The sequence below is a fragment of the Oncorhynchus keta genome, unplaced genomic scaffold, assembly GCF_023373465.1.
Source record: "Oncorhynchus keta strain PuntledgeMale-10-30-2019 unplaced genomic scaffold, Oket_V2 Un_contig_4700_pilon_pilon, whole genome shotgun sequence".
Classification (NCBI taxonomy): domain Eukaryota; kingdom Metazoa; phylum Chordata; class Actinopteri; order Salmoniformes; family Salmonidae; genus Oncorhynchus; species Oncorhynchus keta.
The window spans coordinates 105192-129326 of record NW_026287905.1 but is presented as its reverse complement, the minus strand read 5'-3'; the positions used below and the strand labels follow the sequence as shown (position 1 = coordinate 129326).

Below are 24135 nucleotides of genomic sequence, written 5' to 3'. Positions count from 1 at the left end.
ACTGGGGCCGAGGGACTAACTGTATCCTACCGGGGCCGAGGGACTAACTGTATCCTACCGGGGCCGAGGGACTAACTGTATCCTACCGGGGCCGAGGGACTAATAATGCTACCGGGGCCGAGAGACTGACTAACTCTATCCTACCGGGGCCTAGGGACTAACTGTATCCTACCGGGGTCGAGGGACTAACTGTATCCTACTGGGGCCGAGGGACTAACTGTATCCTACTGGGGCCGAGGGACTAACTGTATCCTACTGGGGCCGAGGGACTAACTGTATCCTACTGGGCAGTGGGACTAACTGTATCCTACCGGGGCCAAGGGACTGACTGTATCCTACCGGGGCCGAGGGACTGACTGTATCCTACTGGTGCCGAGGGACTGACTGTATCCTACGGGGTCGAGGAACGAAATGTATCCTACCAGGGTCGAGAGACTAATAATGCTACTGGGCTGAGGGTCTAACTGTATCCTACCGGGGCCGATGGACTCGTAATGCTACTGGGCCGATGGACTAATAATGCTACTGGGCCGATGGACTAATAATGCTACTGGGCCGAGGGACTAATAATGCTACTGGGCCGAGGGACTAATAATGCTACTGGGCCGAGGGAGTAATAATGCTACTGGGCCGAGGGAGTAATAATGCTACTGGGCCGAGGGACTAATAATGCTACTGGGTCGAGGGACTAATAATGCTACTGGGCCGAGGGACTAACTAACTGTATTCTACCGGGGTCGAGGGACTAATAATGCTACTGGGCCGAGGGACTAATAATGCTACTGGGCCGAGGGACTAATAAAGCTACTGGGCCGAGGGACTAACTAACTGTATTCTACCGGGGTCGAGGGACTAATAATGCTACTGGGCCGAGGGACTAATAATGCTACTGGGCCGAGGGACTAACTAACTGTATTCTACCGGGGTCGAGGGACTAATAATGCTACTGGGCGGAGGGACTAATAATGCTACTGGACCGAGGGACTAATAATGCTACTGGGCCGAGGGACTAATAATGCTACTGGGCCGAGGGACTAATAATGCTACTGGGCCGAGGGACTAATAATGCTACTGGGCCGAGGGACTAATAATGCTACTGGGCCGAGGGACTAATAATGCTACTGAGCCGAGGGACTAATAATGCTACTGGGCCGAGGGACTAATAATGCTACTGGGGCGAGGGTCTAACTCTATCCTACTGGGGCCGAGGGACTAATAATGCTACTGGGGCGAGGGACTAACTGTATCCAGTGACAGTGACTAAAGAGACAGAGACAGTGACAGTGACTAAAGGAAAACTTGTGCTATTAGAATGTTTCATCATCTAGAACTGAGGTCACCTTGTGGTTGGTCGCAAGTCTTATATAGATGGATTTAATCAATGTAATACCATCTAGTGTGGGTAGTGTTCAGTGTCATTTGTTTGCATCCCAAATGCCCTATGTGTAGTGCACTACTTTTGACCAGAGCCACATGGGCCCTGGTCAACAGTAGTTTGCTATATAGGGCATATGAGACCATCTCAGAAGGGGCCATTGTTGGCTGGAGCATTAAGTCACTGTAAGAGGGATCAAGTAGCCAGCTGAACATGCAGTCTGATCACATCATTTCTATAACAGAACAGTGGAAACTTCTAATGTTTCTGGAATCACACAACCATCTTGAGGAAACCAGTCTTCATCTCATAACATTAGAAATGATTATGACCGAGCTTGTGAGCTGAGAGTGAGACTTCTGAATGTGTTGAGTAGAAGATATGATTGTCTGTCATGTAGAATAGGGAATCATGTCTGCTCTATTCATTACATTTCTATCACGTAGAATAGGGAATTGTGTTGGCTCTATTCATTATGTTTCTATAATGTACGATAGGGAATCATGTTGGCTCTATTCATTACATTTCTATCATGTAGAATAGGGAATCATGTTGGCTCTTTTCATTACATTTTTATCATGTAGAATAGGGAATTGTGTTGGCTCTATTCATTACATTTCTATCTACAACATTCAGAAGTCTCATAATAAGTGACCTTAGATATTTTGGACCATAATAAGCCACCATTATCTGGTGGTCTATGATACTCCCATGATGCTCCCCTTCAGGTGTTGAGTTCAACCAATGGGGAGCTGAATACAGACGACCCGACGGCGGGCCACTCCAATGCACCCATCACTGCCCCGGCCGAGGTGGAGGTGGCCGACGACACTAAGTGAGATGGATGCCCCTTTCTCTCTACCCCTTCACTCTACCCCCCCTTCCCCTTCCCTCTACCTCCTCCCTTCCCCCTGCCCCTACCACCCCCCCCTTCCCCCTGCCCTCTACCCCCCTTCCCCCTGCCCTCTACCCCCCTTCCCCCTGCCCTCTACCCCCTTCCCCTTCCCCTGCCCTCCTACCCTTGCTTACTCCTAGTATAGCATGTCCTCTCAGACAGGGCACTAGGGGTGAGGGGTCGATTTAGAATTGGGGGTGGGTCTTTGTATTTAGTTTTTTCAATGTTATAATCTCATCCTATTGTTGTTCCTTTGTTCTGTTTCAGGTGCTGCTGTTTCTTTACGAGGAGGAAGAGGAAAGGCCTTCAGAGACACTAGTGAAGAAGAGGAAAGGCCTTCAGAGACACTAGTGAAGAAGAGGAAAGGCCTTCAGAGACACTAGTGAAGAAGAGGAAAGGCCTTCAGAAACACTAGTGAAGAAGAGGAAAGGCCTCCAGTGAAGAAGAGGAAAGGCCTTCAGAGACACTAGTGAAGAAGAGGAAAGGCCTTCAGAGACACTAGTGAAGAAGAGGAAAGGCCTTGAAGAAGAGGAAAGGCCTTCAGAGACACTAGTGAAGAAGAGGAAAGGCCTTCAGAGACACTAGTGAAGAAGAGGAAAGGCCTTCAGAGACACTAGTGAAGAAGAGGAAAGGCCTCCAGTGAAGAAGAGGAAAGGCCTTCAGAGACACTAGTGAAGAAGAGGAAAGGCCTTCAGAGACACTAGTGAAGAAGAGGAAAGGCCTCCAGTGAAGAAGAGGAAAGGCCTTCAGAGACACTAGTGAAGAAGAGGAAAGGCCTTCAGAGACACTAGTGAAGAAGAGGAAAGGCCTTCAGAGACACTAGTGAAGAAGAGGAAAGGCCTTCAGAGACACTAGTGAAGAAGAGGAAAGGCCTTCAGTGACACTAGTGAAGAAGAGGAAAGGCCTTCAGAGACACTAGTGAAGAAGAGGAAAGGCCTTCAGAGACACTAGTGAAGAAGAGGAAAGGCCTTCAGTGACACTAGTGAAGAAGAGGAAAGGCCTTCAGAGACACTAGTGAAGAAGAGGAAAGGCCTTCAGAGACACTAGTGAAGAAGAGGAAAGGCCTTCAGAAACACTAGTGAAGAAGAGGAAAGGCCTCCAGTGAAGAAGAGGAAAGGCCTTCAGAGACACTAGTGAAGAAGAGGAAAGGCCTTCAGAGACACTAGTGAAGAAGAGGAAAGGCCTTCAGAGACACTAGTGAAGAAGAGGAAAGGCCTTCAGAGACACTAGTGAAGAAGAGGAAAGGCCTTCAGAGACACTAGTGAAGAAGAGGAAAGGCCTTCAGAAACACTAGTGAAGAAGAGGAAAGGCCTCCAGTGAAGAAGAGGAAAGGCCTTCAGAGACACTAGTGAAGAAGAGGAAAGGCCTTCAGTGACACTAGTGAAGAATAGGAAAGGCCTCCAGTGAAGAGGAGGAAAGGCCTTCAGAGACACTAGTGAAGAAGAGGAAAGGCCTCCAGTGAAGAAGAGGAAAGGCCTTCAGTGACACTAGTGAAGAAGAGGAAAGGCCTCCAGTGAAGAGGAGGAAAGGCCTTCAGAGACACTAGTGAAGAAGAGGAAAGGCCTTCAGAGACACTAGTGAAGAAGAGGAAAGGCCTCCAGTGAAGAAGAGGAAAGGCCTTCAGAGACACTAGTGAAGAAGAAGAAGAGGAGGAGAAGGAGTTGTTGGAAACCACACTGACAGACTGACAGAGGGAAGGAAGCAGTACTGAAACTGAGCTGAGCCCAGTACTCTACACCCTCCTCTCTGTCTGTCTCACTCTGTATGTGTTCAGTTAGAGCGCCCCCTGTTGACCCTCCTGCAGTACTACAACAGACTGATGACTTGCTGCTACAGACGGACAGGACACAATGGGACAGAACCATGACTGTCTGTGCTTGGACCCGTTTTATATTCTAAACCTGAAGAAGAAGATTGTAATGAATAAATGTGTATATTTCTATGAGGATGGATGGATGGATGGATGGATGGATGGATGGATGAATGGACAAGGCCTGAAGATGAGCTCATGATGGATGGATGGATGGATGGATGGATGGATGGATGGATGGATGGATGGATGGATGGATGGATGGATGGACAAGGCCTGAAGATGAGCTCATGATGGGTGGATGAATGAAGAGAGCCAGGAAGGACCTGAGAAATCATAAATAAGAGACTATTAAAAGGACATAGATCAAACTGTTGTCTGTGTTCCATTTTAACGTGTTGAACATTGACAGAGGAGGACAGACTAAACTGTAACACAACAATGTGCTCCATTTACAAAGTCATTTTTATTTGTGGGATCAACATTAAGAGCCTAGAAGGAACTCCATGGATGTGGTGGCTGGTCTCAGGTACTGAGGATGGATGTGGTGGCTGGTCTCAGGTACTGAGGATGGATGTGGTGTCTGACAGTGGCTGGTCTCAGGTACTGAGGATGGATGTGGTGGCTGGTCTCAGGTACTGAGGATGGATGTGGTGGCTGGTCTCAGGTACTGAGGATGGATGTGGTGGCTGGTCTCAGGTACTGAGGATGGATGTGGTGGCTGGTCTCAGGTACTGAGGATGGATGTGGTGGCTGGTCTCAGGTACTGAGGATGGATGTGGTGGCTGGTCTCAGGTACTGAGGATGGATGTGGTGGCTGGTCTCAGGTACTGAGGATGGATGTGGTGGCTGGTCTCAGGTACTGAGGATGGATGTGGTGGCTGGTCTCAGGTACTGAGGATGGATGTGGTGTCTGACAGTGGCTGGTCTCAGGTACTGAGGATGGATATGGTGGCTGGTCTCAGGTACTGAGGATGGATTGAGAGAAACAGATATTTAATTTATTCTTTAAAATTGCACTTTGGAGAAATAAAGAAAACATGGAATTCTGGGATCATTTACTTTTGAGCAGAGTACTACGGGCCCTGGTCAAAAGTAGTGTACTATAAAGGGAATAGTGGATGCCGTTTGTGGTGCCATTTGGGACAGAAACCTATGTGTTTGGGTTTTATGTTGCTTGTTCAAATCAGTTAACTGCAAGTTTTAGTTTGTGCCAGTTTAAAAGGATTGGACACCAAAAATGACCTAAAATGACATACCCAAATCTAACTGCCTGTAGCTCAGGACCTGAAGCAAGGATATGCATATTCTTGATAACATTTGAAAGGAAACACTTTGAAGTTTGTAGAAATGTTAAATTAATGTAGGAGAATAAACACATTAGATCAGGTAAAAGATGATACAAACCAAAAAAACATGTGCTTTTTTTTCTCATCTTGGAAATGCAAGAGAAGGGCCATCATGCTTATTTCAGTCTCGGTGCAATTTACATTTTGGCCACTAGATGGCAGCAGTCTGTGCAACGTTTTGGCAATACTGGACAATATTATGTGCCGAATTGGTCAATTGATACATTTTCAAGTACATAACTATAGAGAACATACAAACATGCTATGGAAATACATTTACATTTACACACTACCAGGAATGTCATCCATGATGGATCATTAGCGTATACACAAACATTCCCACATCTAGATGGCCGTGCGGTGTGGGTGTGGAGCCAGACACAGCAGGGGTTCAAACTGGAGAACCCAGTTACTACATTTTATCAAACAAAATATGCTACATTTTTATCTCTGGGACCCTCAGGATGACAAATAAGAGCCAGATTACTGAACGTAAGTACATCATTTACCTTCAGAGGTGAATGTATCAACCCAGTTGCTGTGACAAAGGGTTTGTTGCTGTGGACTCTCCTCAAACAATACCATGGTATTTCACTGTAATAGCTACTGTAAATTGGACAGTGCAGTTAGCTTACATTATTGTTAATCTTTCTGCCCATATAAGACATGTCTGTGGTGGTAAAGCTGTAAAGTTTGTTGTTACTTACAACTGTCATGCTCGTCACATTAGTGCACGTGAGCTCAACTGTCCCGGTGGAGGGACACTGATCCTGTAGAGGTATTAAAGTAATACTCCCGAAGTGGTGCAGTGGTCTAAGACACTGCATCTCAGTGCTAGAGACGTCACTGCAGTCCCTGGTTCGAATCCGGCCGTGATTGGGAATCACATAGGGCGGCACACAATTGGCCCAGGGTCTTCTAGGTTTGTCCCGGGGTAGGCCGTCATTGTAAATAATAATTTGTTCTTAACTGACTTGCCTAGTTAAGTAAAGGTTCAATTTAAAAATACATACGTCCCATTTCAAAATACAAAACCTGTTAAGGCTTTCATATATTTTCAAAATGTATAAGCATTCTCAAAACCTGTTAATTATTATTATTATATGCCATTTAGCAGACGCTTTTATCCAAAGCGACTTACAGTCATGTGTGCATACATTCTACGTATGGGTGGTCCCGGGAATCGAACCCACTACCCTGGCGTTACAAGCGCCATGCTCTACCAACTGTGCTACAGAAGGACCACTATTAATGACCACTGTTAATATCTCTGGTATTATCTAGACATCCAGACTTGCATTGAAAAAACAACTATATGGTCGCTTCCCACACAGACCTACGATATTGACATTCTCCTCGTAAAAGTGATGAGTAGGTAAGCCAAGGTTATACAGGACAGTCATCTTGTGACAAAATAATCATTACCTTTATTTCAGACTAAAAACACGAGGAACGCTGACAAAGCTCTTCAGAGTAAAACATGTGATGTACTCTGACCCTGTGTGGGAAATAGTTGCTCACTGGACTGAGTCTAGACTTGAGTGATGAAATCACTTTCAGTATCCAATTAGACACATACTTGTATTTCTATTATCTAGCACAGAAAGCCTATACGTGTAGTTCTAAACTTAAATCAATCACAAAATTATGTAATGAAAAGTTTGAACAATGTATTTTATCTGATTTTTAAATTGAGAAGAAACAATGTATTACAGATGCAAATGAACTTGTGTATCAGGAATGAAGTCATCCCTCTTCCGGAAAAACATCTGTCAGCATCACGTGTGAGGAGCGCAAACCTGCGTTCCTATTGGTCCAGAACGGGAAAGGGGCCCCGGTCTTTCCCTTCATTTCATCGGAACGCTGTCGGACATTGTTGTTGTCATGAAACAGAATCATAGTGTATGTTTTCTCCAAAGAATAACGAGCCGGCGAATATCGTTGGAATTCAATCCGTATTGTCTCTAAATCGACTACCGAGATATGTCTGTGAAACGGGTGATATATGTAATGAATGGGGAAGTGTCGAGGCGTTACTTTACTTTAACAAGTTAACCGTAATCTGGTTACGGGGTTGACTGAGGTAAGGACAGTGGTTGAGGTGTTTTGTTAGGTGCCTGAATATATATGTAGATTTTTTTTTTCTCTCTTTTATAACAGTCAGCTTGATCGTAAGGTGATCAGATGGACACGGACATGTTGGGGAATAACGATTTGTACAAGTAGGACCTAATATTTGTTTTCAATGTGGAATTCTATTTTTGCTTGTTGAGTATTCAGATAACCTATTTGATCGTATTTAGGCGAACATATTAGGTCATCAAAATATATTCCAACAACAATTGGACTATAATTAGAATAGATATATTTTTCAGAAAATAACCTAATATTCTCGAAACAATCATGTCAGACTATACACAGAGGTCTCTGCCTTTTTGTCAGCGGCTGAGTTACGCTGTGGGACACTTTCTGAACGATCTGTGTGCGTCTATGTGGTTCACCTACCTGTTGGTGTACTACCACTCCGTGCTGGGCTTTCAGAACACCTATGCAGGTGTGTTACTGCTGGTGGGGCAGATAGCGGACGGGGTCTGCACACCCCTTATCGGCTACGAGTCGGACCGGACGCCGGGGTGTGGGACATACGGCAAGAGGAAGACATGGCATTTAGTGGGTGAGTGAATACCTGTTTCATATAGGTGCATTGGTTGATTGCTACACTGTAATTATGATACAATTATGAATTAGTCAAATTATGTACTTTTTGGATCTTATAATTGGCAATGTATGTATTCCGTACCATTCTAGGCCCACAATAAAAGCACAAGAAAGGCTATTATGTTACCTTGCCAATAACATGTGTTGAACTGAACACTTGTAGTCTTGTGACCAAACTTTAAGCTGAGTCATTCATAAGGAAGTGAGTTCACAACACAGGCCACATGCCTGCATTCAGGTGCTGCCAGACAGCTATGTGCTATGAGGTTACCAGACAGCTATGTGCTATGAGGTTACCAGACAGCTATGTGCTATGAGGTTACCAGACAGCTATGTGCTATGAGGTTACCAGACAGCTATGTGCTATGAGGTTACCAGACAGCTATGTGCTATGAGGTTACCAGACAGCAGACAGCTATGTGCTATGAGGTTACCAGACAGCTATGTGCTATGAGGTTACCAGGTTACCAGACAGACAGCTATGTGCTATGAGGTTACCAGACAGCTATGTGCTACCAGACAGCTATGTGCTATGAGGTTACCAGACAGCTATGTGCTATGAGGTTACCAGACAGCAGACAGCTATGTGCTATACCAGACAGCTATGTGCTATGAGGTTACCAGAGGTTACCAGACAGCAGACAGCTATGTGCTATGAGGTTACCAGACAGCAGACAGCTTACCAGACAGCTATGTGCTATGAGGTTACCAGACAGCAGACAGCTATGTGCTATATGAGGTTACCAGACAGCTATGTGCTATGAGGTTACCAGACAGCTATGTGCTATGAGGTTACCAGACAGCTATGTGCTATGAGGTTACCAGACAGCAGACAGCTATGTGCTATGAGGTTACCAGACAGCTATGTGCTATGAGGTTACCAGACAGCAGACAGCTATGTGCTATGAGGTTACCAGACAGCTATGTGCTATGAGGTTACCAGACAGCTATGTGCTATGAGGTTACCAGACAGCTATGTGCTATGAGGTTACCAGACAGCTATGTGCTATGAGGTTACCAGACAGCTATGTGCTATGAGGTTACCAGACAGCTATGTGCTATGAGGTTACCAGACAGCTATGTGCTTACCAGACAGCTATGAGGTTACCAGACAGCTATGTGCTATGAGGTTACCAGACAGCTATGTGCTATGAGGTTACCAGACAGCTATGTGCTATGAGGTTACCAGACAGCTATGTGCTATGAGGTTACCAGACAGCTATGTGCTATGAGGTTACCAGACAGCTATGTGCTGTCAGGTTACCAGACAGCAGACAGCTATGTGCTATGAGGTTACCAGACAGCAGACAGCTATGTGCTATGAGGTTACCAGACAGCAGACAGCTATGTGCTATGAGGTTACCAGACAGCAGACAGCTATGTGCTATGAGGTTACCAGACAGCAGACAGCTATGTGCTATGAGGTTACCAGACAGCAGACAGCTATGTGCTATGAGGTTACCAGACAGCAGACAGCTATGTGCTATGAGGTTACCAGACAGCAGACAGCTATGTGCTATGAGGTTACCAGACAGCTATGTGCTATGAGGTTACCAGACAGCTATGTGCTATGAGGTTACCAGACAGCTATGTGCTATGAGGTTACCAGACAGCTATGTGCTATGAGGTTACCAGACAGCTATGTGCTATGAGGTTACCAGACAGCTATGTGCTGTCAGGTTACCAGACAGCAATGTGCTATCAGGTGGTTGAAGAAGCTCAGAGCTAGACAGGTCACCCTACCTGGGATCAGTGGGCTGTGATGATCAGGCCTGCTCCTGCATGAGACCCACTGGGCGTGCAGGCTTTTGTTCTAGCCCAGCACTAACACAGCTGCTAAAACAAATCATCATCAAGCCCTAGACTAGTTGAATCAGATGGGTCAGTGCTGGGCTGGGATATAAGCCTCCACATCAATGTTTGCACAATGGCTTCGCTCTCCCTCCAGGGATGAGCAGTGTGCTTATCTCCTTCATGTTCTTTCCTTTTCCTCATTCCCCTTCCTGTGCCTGGGCTGTGACCTCATTCCCCTTCCTGTGCCTGGGCTGTGACCTCATTCCCCTTCCTGTGTCTGGGCTGTGATCTCATTCCCCTTCCTGTGTCTGGGCTGTGATCTCATTCCCCTTCCTGTGTCTGGGCTGTGATCTCATTCCCCTTCCTGTGTCTGGGCTGTGACCTCATTCCCCTTCCTGTGTCTGGGCTGTGACCTCATTCCCCTTCCTGTGTCTGGGCTGTGACCTCATTCCCCTTCCTGTGCCTGGGCTGTGACCTCATTCCCCTTCCTGTGTCTGGGCTGTGACCTCATTCCCCTTCCTGTGTCTGGGCTGTGACCTCATTCCCCTTCCTGTGTCTGGGCTGTGACCTCATTCCCCTTCCTGTGCCTGGGCTGTGACCTCATTCCCCTTCCTGTGCCTGGGCTGTGACCTCATTCCCCTTCCTGTGCCTGGGCTGTGACCTCATTCCCCTTCCTGTGCCTGGGCTGTGACCTCATTCCCCTTCCTGTGCCTGGGCTGTGACCTCATTCCCCTTCCTGTGTCTGGGCTGTGACCTCATTCCCCTTCCTGTGTCTGGGCTGTGACCTCATTCCCCTTCCTGTGCCTGGGCTGTGACCTCATTCCCCTTCCTGTGTCTGGGCTGTGACCTCATTCCCCTTCCTGTGCCTGGGCTGTGACCTCATTCCCCTTCCTGTGCCTGGGCTGTGACCTCATTCCCCTTCCTGTGCCTGGGCTGTGACCTCATTCCCCTTCCTGTGTCTGGGCTGTGACCTCATTCCCCTTCCTGTGTCTGGGCTGTGATCTCATTCCCCTTCCTGTGCCTGGGCTGTGACCTCATTCCCCTTCCTGTGTCTGGGCTGTGACCTCATTCCCCTTCCTGTGCCTGGGCTGTGACCTCATTCCCCTTCCTGTGTCTGGCCTGTGAACTCATTCCCCTTCCTGTGTCTGGCCTGTGAACTCATTCCCCTTCCTGTGTCTGGGCTGTGATCTCATTCCCCTTCCTGTGCCTGGGCTGTGACCTCATTCCCCTTCCTGTGCCTGGGCTGTGACCTCATTCCCCTTCCTGTGCCTGGGCTGTGACCTCATTCCCCTTCCTGTGCCTGGGCTGTGAACTCATTCCCCTTCCTGTGCCTGGCCTGTGAACTCATTCCCCTTCCTGTGTCTGGCCTGTGAACTCATTCCCCTTCCTGTGTCTGGGCTGTGATCTCATTCCCCTTCCTGTGTCTGGGCTGTGATCTCATTCCCCTTCCTGTGTCTGGGCTGTGACCTCATTCCCCTTCCTGTGCCTGGGCTGTGACCTCATTCCCCTTCCTGTGCCTGGGCTGTGACCTCATTCCCCTTCCTGTGCCTGGGCTGTGACCTCATTCCCCTTCCTGTGCCTGGGCTGTGACCTCATTCCCCTTCCTGTGCCTGGCCTGTGAACTCATTCCCCTTCCTGTGTCTGGCCTGTGAACTCATTCCCCTTCCTGTGCCTGGCCTGTGAACTCATTCCCCTTCCTGTGTCTGGGCTGTGACCTCATTTCCCTTCCTGTGTCTGGGCTGTGATCTCATTCCCCTTCCTGTGTCTGGGCTGTGATCTCATTCCCCCTTCCTGTGCCTGGCCTGTGAACTCATTCCCCTTCCTGTGTCTGGGCTGTGACCTCATTTCCCTTCCTGTGTCTGGGCTGTGATCTCATTCCCCTTCCTGTGTCTGGGCTGTGATCTCATTCCCTTCCTGTGCCTGGGCTGTGACCTCATTCCCCTTCCTGTGCCTGGGCTGTGATCTCATTCCCCTTCCTGTGCCTGGGCTGTGACCTCATTCCCCTTCCTGTGCCTGGGCTGTGACCTCATTCCCCTTCCTGTGCCTGGACTGTGACCTCATTCCCCTTCCTGTGCCTGGACTGTGACCTCATTCCCCTTCTTGTGCCTGGACTGTGACCTCATTCCCCTTCCTGTGCCTGGCCTGTGACCTCATTCCCCTTCCTGTGCCTGGGCTGTGACCTCATTCCCCTTCTTGTGCCTGGCCTGTGAACTCATTCCCCTTCCTGTGTCTGGGCTGTGACCTCATTCCCCTTCCTGTGCCTGGGCTGTGACCTCATTCCCCTTCCTGTGCCTGGGCTGTGACCTCATTCCCCTTCCTGTGCCTGGACTGTGACCTCATTCCCCTTCCTGTGCCTGGACTGTGACCTCATTCCCCTTCTTGTGCCTGGACTGTGACCTCATTCCCCTTCCTGTGCCTGGCCTGTGACCTCATTCCCCTTCCTGTGCCTGGGCTGTGATCTCATTCCCCTTCCTGTGTCTGGGCTGTGATCTCATTCCCCTTCCTGTGTCTGGGCTGTGACCTCATTCCCCTTCCTGTGCCTGGGCTGTGACCTCATTCCCCTTCCTGTGGGCTGTGTTATGTCTTCATAGAGCTAACCTCGCTCCCCTCTTTATTTATTGGATTCGGTTCGGAGTAAGATAAGCTTTATTGTGCGGCTCAGTAGCCTTGTGGTTAGAGCGTTGGACTAGTAACCGGAAGGTTGCAAGTTCAAACCCCCGAGCTGACAAGGTACAAATCTGTCGTTCTGCCCCTGAACAGGCAGTTAACCCGCTGTTCCTAGGCCATCATTGAAAATAAGAATTTGTTCTTAACTGACTTGCCTGGTAAAATAAAATAAAAATAAAATTGTCATGAATGACAGGGCTACTGTTGGTAAAGTGAAGTGAGACACACACACACGTCAACAGTAACATCCCCTCCCCCTCTCCAGGTACGGTCAGTGTGCTGACGTCCTTTGCGTTCATCTTTAATCAGTGTCTGGGGTGTGACCAGTACACCTCTCAGTGGGTCAGCCTGACGTACTTCATCCCATTCATCATCATCTTCCAATTCGGCTGGGCTGCCACGCAGATCTCACACCTGTCACTCATCCCCGAGCTGGTGTCCTGCGAACACGCCAAGGTGGAGCTCACTGCTTACAGGTAAATAACAACCAGGATGGAGCTCACTGCTTACAGGTAAATAACAACCAGGATGGAGCTCACTGCTTACAGGTAAATAACAACCAGGATGGAGCTCACTGCTTACAGGTGAATAACAACCAGGATGGAGCTCACTGCTTACAGGTAAATAACAACCAGGATGGAGCTCACTGCTTACAGGTAAATAACAACCAGGATGGAGCTCACTGCTTACAGGTAAATAACAACCAGGATGGAGCTCACTGCTTACAGGTAAATAACAACCAGGATGGAGCTCACTGCTTACAGGTAAATAACAACCAGGATGGAGCTCACTGCTTATAGGTAAATAACAACCAGGATGGAGCTCACTGCTTACAGGTAAATAACAACCAGGATGGAGCTCACTGCTTACAGGTAAATAACAACCAGGATGGAGCTCACTGCTTATAGGTAAATAACAACCAGGATGGAGCTCACTGCTTACAGGTAAATAACAACCAGGATGGAGCTCACTGCTTACAGGTAAATAACAACCAGGATGGAGCTCACTGCTTACAGGTAAATAACAACCAGGATGGAGCTCACTGCTTACAGGTAAATAACAACCAGGATGGAGCTCACTGCTTACAGGTAAATAACAACCAGGATGGAGCTCACTGCTTACAGGTGAATAACAACCAGGATGGAGCTCACTGCTTACAGGTAAATAACAACCAGGATGGAGCTCACTGCTTACAGGTGAATAACAACCAGGATGGAGCTCACTGCTTACAGGTGAATAACAACCAGGATGGAGCTAGGGGATAATGTTTGGTTTGTTAAAGGGGATACGCTGTGTGTAACATATATGTTTTTTAAGGTTTACTTGGCTACTTCAGTCATCTCTCTCTCCATGCCGCTTTCCACACAGACCTAGCCCCGCCCTAGCCCCGCCCCCTGTCACTCAAGGAGCACGTGTTGTTCCTGGACCATGAGACACATTCAGTCTGCATGGTCAATCAAATTTGATAAAATCACATTTAATTTGTCACATGTGCCAAATACAACAGGTGTACAGTGAAATGCTTACTTACAAGCCCTTAATCAACAATGCAGTTTTAAGAAAATAGAGTTAAAATATTTGCGAAATAAAATGTTGAAAAAAAAAAAGAGAATTAACACAATAATAATAACGAGGATATATACAGGTACTGAGTCAGTGTGGAGGTTATATACAGGGGGTACCGGTACCGAGTCAGTGTGCAGGGGGTACAGGTTAGAGGTGATTTGTACATGTAAGTAGGGGTAAAGCGACTATGCATAGATAAACAGCGAGTAGCAGCAGTGTAAAAACAAAGGGGGGCTGTGTCGATGCAAATAGTCCGGTGGCCATTTGATTAGTTGCTCTGCAGTCTTATGACTTGGGGGGTAGAAGCTGTTAAGGAGCCTTTTGGTCCTAGACTTGGCGATTGCCGTGCGGTAGCAGAGAGAACAGTCTATGACTCGGGTGACTTGAGTCTTTGACAATTTTTGTGCCTTCCTCTGACACCACCTAGTATATAGGTCCTGGATGGCAGGAAGCTTGGCCACAGTGATGTACTGGGCTGTACACTGTTAGGGTTTGTTTCCTGTTCCTTGTCAATCATCATTGGTGAATTTAGCATTATGACAATATCTTTAATTAAATCATTAAAAAACCTTTGTCAATTTCTGTCTGCAATTGCATTAATAATCAGGAACAGAGCACGCATGTTTCCGAGTAAGTTCTGCAAAATAGAATTTGCTTTTATTAAACCTGAAGTCCAGCCTTAGTGATGTCACTGCCTACATCATTACCTTCTACTCATGAGACCAAAACCATGCCTACACAGCTATATAATCAAGGTTTTTAGTGTTATCTAAATACTTAGCAGTAAATAATGTCCAAGTTGATTTATAGTGGGATGTCTGACTGGTCCCTTATCTCTTACTGAGTTCTGTCTCTACAGTCACATTTCTCAGACAGTTTATTTTAGAAGAGGCAGAAAGACCAGAAAAGTACTGTGGAACAATATTAAACCTCATACTGTATATATATTTTGTTACTCTGTAGTCCAGGACCCTATAAATGTAGTGAGGGAGGGGTCTTATAACCCCTCCCCTTCTATTAATACAACATAAGCATAATCAATTATTCTAATACATCAAACATTTGGTGCAGCCCCTATCATGACCCCTAGGTGAACCTCTAACAACGCACAACCCTCTTTAGCGCCGTACGGTCGGCTGCTGAGCAGTTGCCGTACCAGGCAGCGATGCAACCGGTCAGGAAGCTCTCGATGGTGCAGCTGTAATAACTTCTTGAGGATCTTGGGTCCCTTGACAAATCTTTTCAGTCTTCTGAGGGGGAAAAGGTGTTCCCTCATCACGACTTACTTGGTGTGTTTGGACCATGATAGTTTGTTGATGTGGACAGCAAGGAACTTCAAACTCTCGACCCGCTCCACCCCAGCCCCATCGATGTTAAATAGTGCTCTCATGCATGCTTCAGTGTTGTTTGCCTCGAAGCGAGGATAAAAGGCATTTAGCCGGTTCGGGAATAGCACATGAACACACACAAGACATGGCAAAATGTGTAGAATTGCAGGAAATTAGCTTTTTAAAATGGCGAAATATTCTCTGTTGTTCTGCTCTCCCAGGTATGCGTTTACAGTGATGGCCAATATAACAGTGTACGCTGTAGCATATCTGCTGTTCCACTTCCAGACCGGATCAGACGAGGACCCCTCTCTCACCGAGACCCTGGGGCCCATAGATGTCCCTATATTCAGGGTGAGCAGAGCCATTACCTCATAGATATCCCTATATTCAGGGTGAGCAGAGCCATTACCTCATAGATATCCCTATATTCAGAGCCATACATTACCTCATAGATGTCCCTATATTCAGGGTGAGCAGAGCCATTACCTCATAGATATCCCTATATTCAGAGCCATACATTACCTCATAGATGTCCCTATATTCAGGGTGAGCAGAGCCATACATTACCTCATAGATATCCCTATATTCAGAGCCATACATTACCTTATAGATATCCCTATATTCAGAGCCATACATTACCTTATAGATATCCCTATATTCAGAGCCATACATTACCTCATAGATATCTCTATATTCAGGGTGAGCAGAGCCATACATTACCTCATAGATATCCCTATATTCAGAGCCATACATTACCCCATAGATATCCCTATATTCAGGGTGAGTAGAGCCATGCATTACCTCATAGATATCCCTATATTCAGGCTGAGCAGAGCCATACATTACCCCATAGATATCCCTATATTCAGAGCCATACATTACCCCATAGATATCCCTATATTCAGGGTGAGCAGAGCCATTACCCCATAGATGTCCCTATATTCAGGGTGAGCAGAGCCATACATTACCTCATAGATATCCCTATATTCAGGGTGAGCAGAGCCATTACCCCATAGATATCCCTATATTCAGAGCCATACATTACCCCATAGATATCCCTATATTCAGGGTGAGCAGAGCCATTACCCCATAGATGTCCCTATATTCAGGGTGAGCAGAGCCATACATTACCTCATAGATATCCCTATATTCAGAGCCATACATTACCTCATAGATATCCCTATATTCAGAGCCATACATTACCTCATAGATATCCCTATATTCAGGGTGAGCAGAGCCATACATTACCCCATAGATATCCCTATATTCAGAGCCATACATTACCCCATAGATATCCCTATATTCAGGGTGAGCAGAGCCATTACCCCATAGATGTCCCTATATTCAGGGTGAGCAGAGCCATACATTACCTCATAGATATCCCTATATTCAGGATGAGCAGAGCCATTACCCCATAGATATCCCTATATTCAGAGCCATACATTACCCCATAGATATCCCTATATTCAGGGTGAGCAGAGCCATTACCCCATAGATGTCCCTATATTCAGGGTGAGCAGAGCCATACATTACCTCATAGATATCCCTATATTCAGAGCCATACATTACCTCATAGATATCTCTATATTCAGGGTGAGCAGAGCCATACATTACCTCATAGATATCCCTATATTCAGAGCCATACATTACCCCATAGATATCCCTATATTCAGGGTGAGTAGAGCCATGCATTACCTCATAGATATCCCTATATTCAGGGTGAGCAGAGCCATACATTACCTCATAGATATCCCTATATTCAGGGTGAACAGAGCCATACATTACCTCATAGATATCCCTATATTCAGAGCCATACATTACCTCATAGATATCTCTATATTCAGGGTGAGCAGAGCCATACATTACCTCATAGATATCCCTATATTCAGAGCCATACATTACCCCATAGATATCCCTATATTCAGGGTGAGTAGAGCCATGCATTACCTCATAGATATCCCTATATTCAGGGTGAGCAGAGCCATCCATTACCCCATAGATATCCCTATATTCAGGGTGAGCAGAGCCATTACCCCATAGATATCCCTATATTCAGAGACATACATTACCCCATAGATATCCCTATATTCAGGGTGAGCAGAGCCATTACCCCATAGATATCCCTATATTCAGAGCCATACATTACCTCATAGATATCCCTATATTCAGGGTGAGCAGAGCCATACATTACCTCATAGATATCCCTATATTCAGAGCCATACATTACCTCATAGATATCCCTATATTCAGTGTGAACAGAGCCATACATTACCTCATAGATATCCCTATATTCAGAGCCATACATTACCTCATAGATATCCCTATATTCAGTGTGAACAGAGCCATACATTACCCCATAGATATCCCTATATTCAGGGTGAGCAGAGCCATACATTACCTCATAGATATCCCTATATTCAGGGTGAACAGAGCCATACATTACCTCATAGATATCCCTATATTCAGAGCCATACATTACCTCATAGATATCCCTATATTCAGTGTGAACAGAGCCATACATTGCCCCATAGATATCCCTATATTCAGGGTGAGCAGAGCCATACATTACCTCATAGATATCCCTATATTCAGGGTGAACAGAGCCATACATTACCTCATAGATATCCCTATATTCAGAGCCATACATTACCTCATAGATATCCCTATATTCAGGGTGAGCACAGCCATGCATTACCTCATAGATATCCCTATATTCAGGGTGAACAGAGCCATACATTACCCCATGGATATCCCTATATTCAGGGTGAGCAGAGCCATACATTACCCCATAGATGAGTAGATCAGGGTGAGCAGAGCCATACATTACCTCATAGATATCCCTATATTCAGGGTGAACAGAGCCATACATTACCCCATAGATGAGTAGATCAGGGTGAACAGAGCCATACATTACCCCATAGATATCCCTATATTCAGAGCCATACATTACCTCATAGATATCCCTATATTCAGGGTGAGCAGAGCCATACATTACCTCATAGATATCCCTATATTCAGGGTGAACAGAGCCATACATTACCCCATAGATATCCCTATATTCAGGGTGAGCAGAGCCATACATTACCTCATAGATATCCCTATATTCAGAGCCATACATTACCTCATAGATATCCCTATATTCAGGGTGAGCACAGCCATGCATTACCTCATAGATATCCCTATATTCAGTGTGAACAGAGCCATACATTACCCCATAGATATCCCTTTATTCAGGGTGAGCAGAGCCATACATTACCCCATAGATATCCCTATATTCAAGGTGAGCAGAGCCATACATTACCTCATAGATATCCCTATATTCAGGGTGAACAGAGCCATACATTACCTCATAGATATCCCTATATTCAGGGTGAGCAGAGCCATACATTACCCCATAGATATCCCTATATTCAGGGTGAACAGAGCCATACATTACCCCATAGATGAGTAGATCAGGGTGAACAGAGCCATACATTACCCCATAGATATCCCTATATTCAGGGTGAACAGAGCCATACATTACCCCATAGATATCCCTATATTCAGGGTGAACAGAGCCATACATTACCCCATGGATATCCCTATATTCAGGGTGAGCAGAGCCATACATTACCCCATAGATGAGTAGATCAGGGTGAGCAGAGCCATACATTACCTCATAGATATTCCTATATTCAGGGTGAGCAGAGCCATACATTACCCCATGGATATCCCTATATTCAGAGCCATACATTACCCCATAGATATCCCTATATTCAGGGTGAGTAGAGCCATGCATTACCTCATAGATATCCCTATATTCAGGGTGAGCAGAGCCATACATTACCCCATAGATATCCCTATATTCAGGGTGAGCAGAGCCATTACCCCATAGATATCCCTATATTCAGAGACATACATTACCCCATAGATATCCCTATATTCAGGGTGAGCAGAGCCATTACCCCATAGATATCCCTATATTCAGAGCCATACATTACCTCATAGATATCCCTATATTCAGGGTGAGCAGAGCCATACATTACCTCATAGATATCCCTATATTCAGAGCCATACATTACCTCATAGATATCCCTATATTCAGTGTGAACAGAGCCATACATTACCTCATAGATATCCCTATATTCAGAGCCATACATTACCTCATAGATATCCCTATATTCAGTGTGAACAGAGCCATACATTACCCCATAGATATCCCTATATTCAGGGTGAGCAGAGCCATACATTACCTCATAGATATCCCTATATTCAGGGTGAACAGAGCCATACATTACCTCATAGATATCCCTATATTCAGAGCCATACATTACCTCATAGATATCCCTATATTCAGTGTGAACAGAGCCATACATTGCCCCATAGATATCCCTATATTCAGGGTGAGCAGAGCCATACATTACCTCATAGATATCCCTATATTCAGGGTGAACAGAGCCATACATTACCTCATAGATATCCCTATATTCAGAGCCATACATTACCTCATAGATATCCCTATATTCAGGGTGAGCACAGCCATGCATTACCTCATAGATATCCCTATATTCAGGGTGAACAGAGCCATACATTACCCCATGGATATCCCTATATTCAGGGTGAGCAGAGCCATACATTACCCCATAGATGAGTAGATCAGGGTGAGCAGAGCCATACATTACCTCATAGATATCCCTATATTCAGGGTGAACAGAGCCATACATTACCCCATAGATGAGTAGATCAGGGTGAACAGAGCCATACATTACCCCATAGATATCCCTATATTCAGGGTGAGCAGAGCCATGCAATACCTCATAGATATCCCTATATTCAGGGTGAGCAGAGCCATACATTACCCCATAGATATCCCTATATTCAGGGTGAGCAGAGCCATACATTACCCCATAGATATCCCTATATTCAGAGCCATACATTACCTCATAGATATCCCTATATTCAGGGTGAGCAGAGCCATACATTACCTCATAGATATCCCTATATTCAGGGTGAACAGAGCCATACATTACCCCATAGATATCCCTATATTCAGGGTGAGCAGAGCCATACATTACCTCATAGATATCCCTATATTCAGAGCCATACATTACCTCATAGATATCCCTATATTCAGGGTGAGCACAGCCATGCATTACCTCATAGATATCCCTATATTCAGTGTGAACAGAGCCATACATTACCCCATAGATATCCCTTTATTCAGGGTGAGCAGAGCCATACATTACCCCATAGATATCCCTATATTCAAGGTGAGCAGAGCCATACATTACCTCATAGATATCCCTATATTCAGGGTGAACAGAGCCATACATTACCTCATAGATATCCCTATATTCAGGGTGAGCAGAGCCATACATTACCTCATAGATATCCCTATATTCAGGGTGAACAGAGCCATACATTACCCCATAGATATCCCTATATTCAGGGTGAACAGAGCCATACATTACCCCATGGATATCCCTATATTCAGGGTGAGCAGAGCCATACATTACCCCATAGATGAGTAGATCAGGGTGAGCAGAGCCATACATTACCTCATAGATATTCCTATATTCAGGGTGAGCAGAGCCATACATTACCCCATGGATATCCCTATATTCAGGGTGAGCAGAGCCATACATTACCCCATAGATGAGTAGATCAGGGTGAACAGAGCCATACATTACCCCATAGATGAGTAGATCAGGGTGAACAGAGCCATACATTACCCCATAGATATCCCTATATTCAGAGTGAGCAGAGCCATACATTACCTCATAGATATCCCTATATTCAGGGTGAACAGAGCCATACATTACCCCATATATATCCCTATATTCAGGGTGAGCAGAGCCATACATTACCTCATAGATATCCCTATATTCAGGGTGAACAGAGCCATACATTACCCCATAGATGAGTCGATCAGGGTGAACAGAGCCATACATTACCCCATAGATGAGTAGATCAGGGTGAACAGAGCCATACATTACCCCATAGATGAGTATATCAGGGTGAACAGAGCCATACATTACCCCATAGATGAGTAGATCAGGGTGAACAGAGCCATACATTACCCCATAGATGAGTAGATCAGGGTGAACAGAGCCATACATTACCCCATAGATGAGTAGATCAGGGTGAACAGAGCCATACATTACCCCATAGATGAGTAGATCAGGGTGAACAGAGCCATACATTACCCCATAGATATCCCTATATTCAGAGTGAGCAGAGCCATACATTACCTCATAGATATCCCTATATTCAGGGTGAACAGAGCCATACATTACCCCATATATATCCCTATATTCAGGGTGAGCAGAGCCATACATTACCTCATAGATATCCCTATATTCAGGGTGAACAGAGCCATACATTACCCCATAGATGAGTCGATCAGGGTGAACAGAGCCATACATTACCCCATAGATGAGTAGATCAGGGTGAACAGAGCCATACATTACCCCATAGATGAGTAGATCAGGGTGAACAGAGCCATACATTACCCCATAGATGAGTAGATCAGGGTGAACAGAGCCATACATTACCCCATAGATGAGTAGATCAGGGTGAACAGAGCCATACTTTACCCCATAGATGAGTAGATCAGGGTGAACAGAGCCATACATTACCCCATAGATGAGTAGATCAGGGTGAACAGAGCCATACATTACCCCATAGATGAGTAGATCAGGGTGAACAGAGCCATACATTACCCCATAGATATCCCTATATTCAGAGTGAACAGAGCCATACATTACCCCATATATATCCCTATATTCAGAGTGAGCAGAGCCATACATTACCTCATAGATATCCCTATATTCAGGGTGAACAGAGCCATACATTACCCCATATATATCCCTATATTCAGGGTGAGCAGAGCCATACATTACCTCATAGATATCCCTATATTCAGGGTGAACAGAGCCATACATTACCCCATAGATGAGTAGATCAGGGTGAACAGAGCCATACATGACCCCATAGATGAGTAGATCAGGGTGAACAGAGCCATACATTACCCCATAGATGAGTATATCAGGGTGAACAGAGCCATACATTACCCCATAGATGAGTAGATCAGGGTGAACAGAGCCATACATTACCCCATAGATGAGTAGATCAGGGTGAACAGAGCCATACATTACCCCATAGATGAGTAGATCAGGGTGAACAGAGCCATACTTTACCCCATAGATGAGTAGATCAGGGTGAACAGAGCCATACATTACCCCATAGATGAGTAGATCAGGGTGAACAGAGCCATACATTACCCCATAGATGAGTAGATCAGGGTGAACAGAGCCATACATTACCCCATAGATGAGTAGATCAGGGTTGGCCTCAGATTGTCTATTGTTTCCTGTATAGTTCATGCAAAATCATGATACAATTTTATCTTAAACTTTTTTTTAAAGAATGTGCGTATAACCACAACCATTCACAACTCATTATCTTGATGATGATGTTATCTTCTTCCTCATGTTTGTCATAGGAAGTGCTTGTTGAAATGCACTGTAGGCTCATGCTAGACCTTCAGTATGTCATTTGAACAGTGTTATTATAAATAAATACATGTACACCAATGGTAGACAACTCCAGAGAGGAGATGAAGAGGAGATATTTACGTCTATCCTTCAGGGAGGAGATGAAGAGGAGATATTTACGTCTATCCTTCAGGGAGGAGATGAAGAGGAGATATTTACGTCTATCCTTCAGGGAGGAGATGAAGAGGAGATATTTACGTCTATCCTTCAGGGAGGAGATGAAGAGGAGATATTTACGTCTATCCTTCAGGGACGAGATGAAGAGGAGATATTTACGTCTATCCTTCAGGGAGGAGATGAAGAGGAGATATTTACGTCTATCCTTCAGGGAGGAGATGAAGAGGAGATATTTACGTCTATCCTTCAGGGACGAGATGAAGAGGAGATATTTACGTCTATCCTTCAGGGAGGAGATGAAGAGGAGATATTTACGTCTATCCTTCAGGGACGAGATGAAGAGGAGATATTTACGTCTATCCTTCAGGGAGGAGATGAAGAGGAGATATTTACGTCTATCCTTCAGGGAGGAGATGAAGAGGAGATATTTACGTCTATCCTTCAGGGAGGAGATGAAGAGGAGATATTTACGTCTATCCTTCAGGGACGAGATGAAGAGGAGATATTTACGTCTATCCTTCAGGGAGGAGATGAAGAGGAGATATTTACGTCTATCCTTCAGGGAGGAGATGAAGAGGAGATATTTACGTCTATCCTTCAGGGACGAGATGAAGAGGAGATATTTACGTCTATCCTTCAGGGAGGAGATGAAGAGGAGATATTTACGTCTATCCTTCAGGGACGAGATGAAGAGGAGATATTTACGTCTATCCTTCAGGGAGGAGATGAAGAGGAGATATTTACGTCTATCCTTCAGGGAGGAGATGAAGAGGAGATATTTACGTCTATCCTTCAGGGAGGAGATGAAGAGGAGATATTTACGTCTATCCTTCAGGGAGGAGATGAAGAGGAGATATTTACGTCTATCCTTCAGGGACGAGATGAAGAGGAGATATTTACGTCTATCCTTCAGGGAGGAGATGAAGAGGAGATATTTACGTCTATCCTTCAGGGAGGAGATGAAGAGGAGATATTTAC

At 45.5% G+C, this 24135-nt stretch overlaps 3 protein-coding genes across 11 annotated transcripts in view; 2 read left to right on the top strand and 1 right to left on the bottom strand.

Moving 5' to 3' along the window:
- The window catches only part of LOC118376425 (casein kinase I-like), a 74042-nt gene extending 71254 nt beyond the window's left edge, over nt 1–2788 (top strand). Inside the window, exons 10-11 of the mRNA XM_052509526.1 lie at nt 2104–2210; nt 2538–2788. Of these exons, the coding sequence (XP_052365486.1) occupies nt 2104–2210; nt 2538–2589 (159 nt within the window). The 3' untranslated portion in view covers nt 2590–2788. The remainder of the gene's footprint in view (nt 1–2103; nt 2211–2537) is intronic.
- A 4455-nt stretch (nt 2789–7243) lies between these two features.
- Nucleotides 7244–24135, top strand: part of LOC118371945 (major facilitator superfamily domain-containing protein 12-like) — a 35222-nt gene continuing 18330 nt past the window's right edge. For 2 of the 4 annotated variants that reach the window (XM_052509558.1, XM_052509560.1), the window contains exons 1-3: nt 7245–8103; nt 12874–13084; nt 15724–15856. In XM_052509558.1, coding sequence (XP_052365518.1) covers nt 7833–8103; nt 12874–13084; nt 15724–15856 — 615 coding nt within the window. In that variant the 5' untranslated portion in view covers nt 7245–7832. Of the gene's footprint in view, nt 8104–12873; nt 13085–15723; nt 15857–24135 lie in introns of all 4 variants that reach the window. The other 2 variants (XM_052509557.1, XM_052509559.1) reach the window with 2 other exon arrangements.
- LOC127924884 (putative proline-rich protein 21) lies at nt 17029–23165 on the bottom strand. 6 transcript variants are annotated; one of them, XM_052509552.1, is made up of 3 exons: nt 20515–23165; nt 17498–19611; nt 17029–17245 (listed from the first exon to the last, which is right to left on the bottom strand). In XM_052509552.1, exon 1 carries the CDS (start codon nt 22867–22869, stop codon nt 20701–20703), a length of 2169 nt encoding a protein of 722 aa, XP_052365512.1. In that variant the 5' UTR covers nt 22870–23165; the 3' UTR covers nt 17029–17245; nt 17498–19611; nt 20515–20700. The 6 variants fall into 4 exon arrangements, with proteins under 6 accessions (XP_052365512.1, XP_052365513.1, XP_052365514.1 ...); XM_052509553.1 differs by having other exon boundaries at nt 17498–21042; nt 21262–23165; XM_052509554.1 differs by having other exon boundaries at nt 17498–21042; nt 21736–23165.

Coding starts and splice junctions, on each gene's coding strand:
- LOC127924884 (XM_052509551.1), bottom strand. CDS start 22,869: ATGAACTATACAGGAAACAATAGACAATCTGAGGCCAACCCTGATCTA.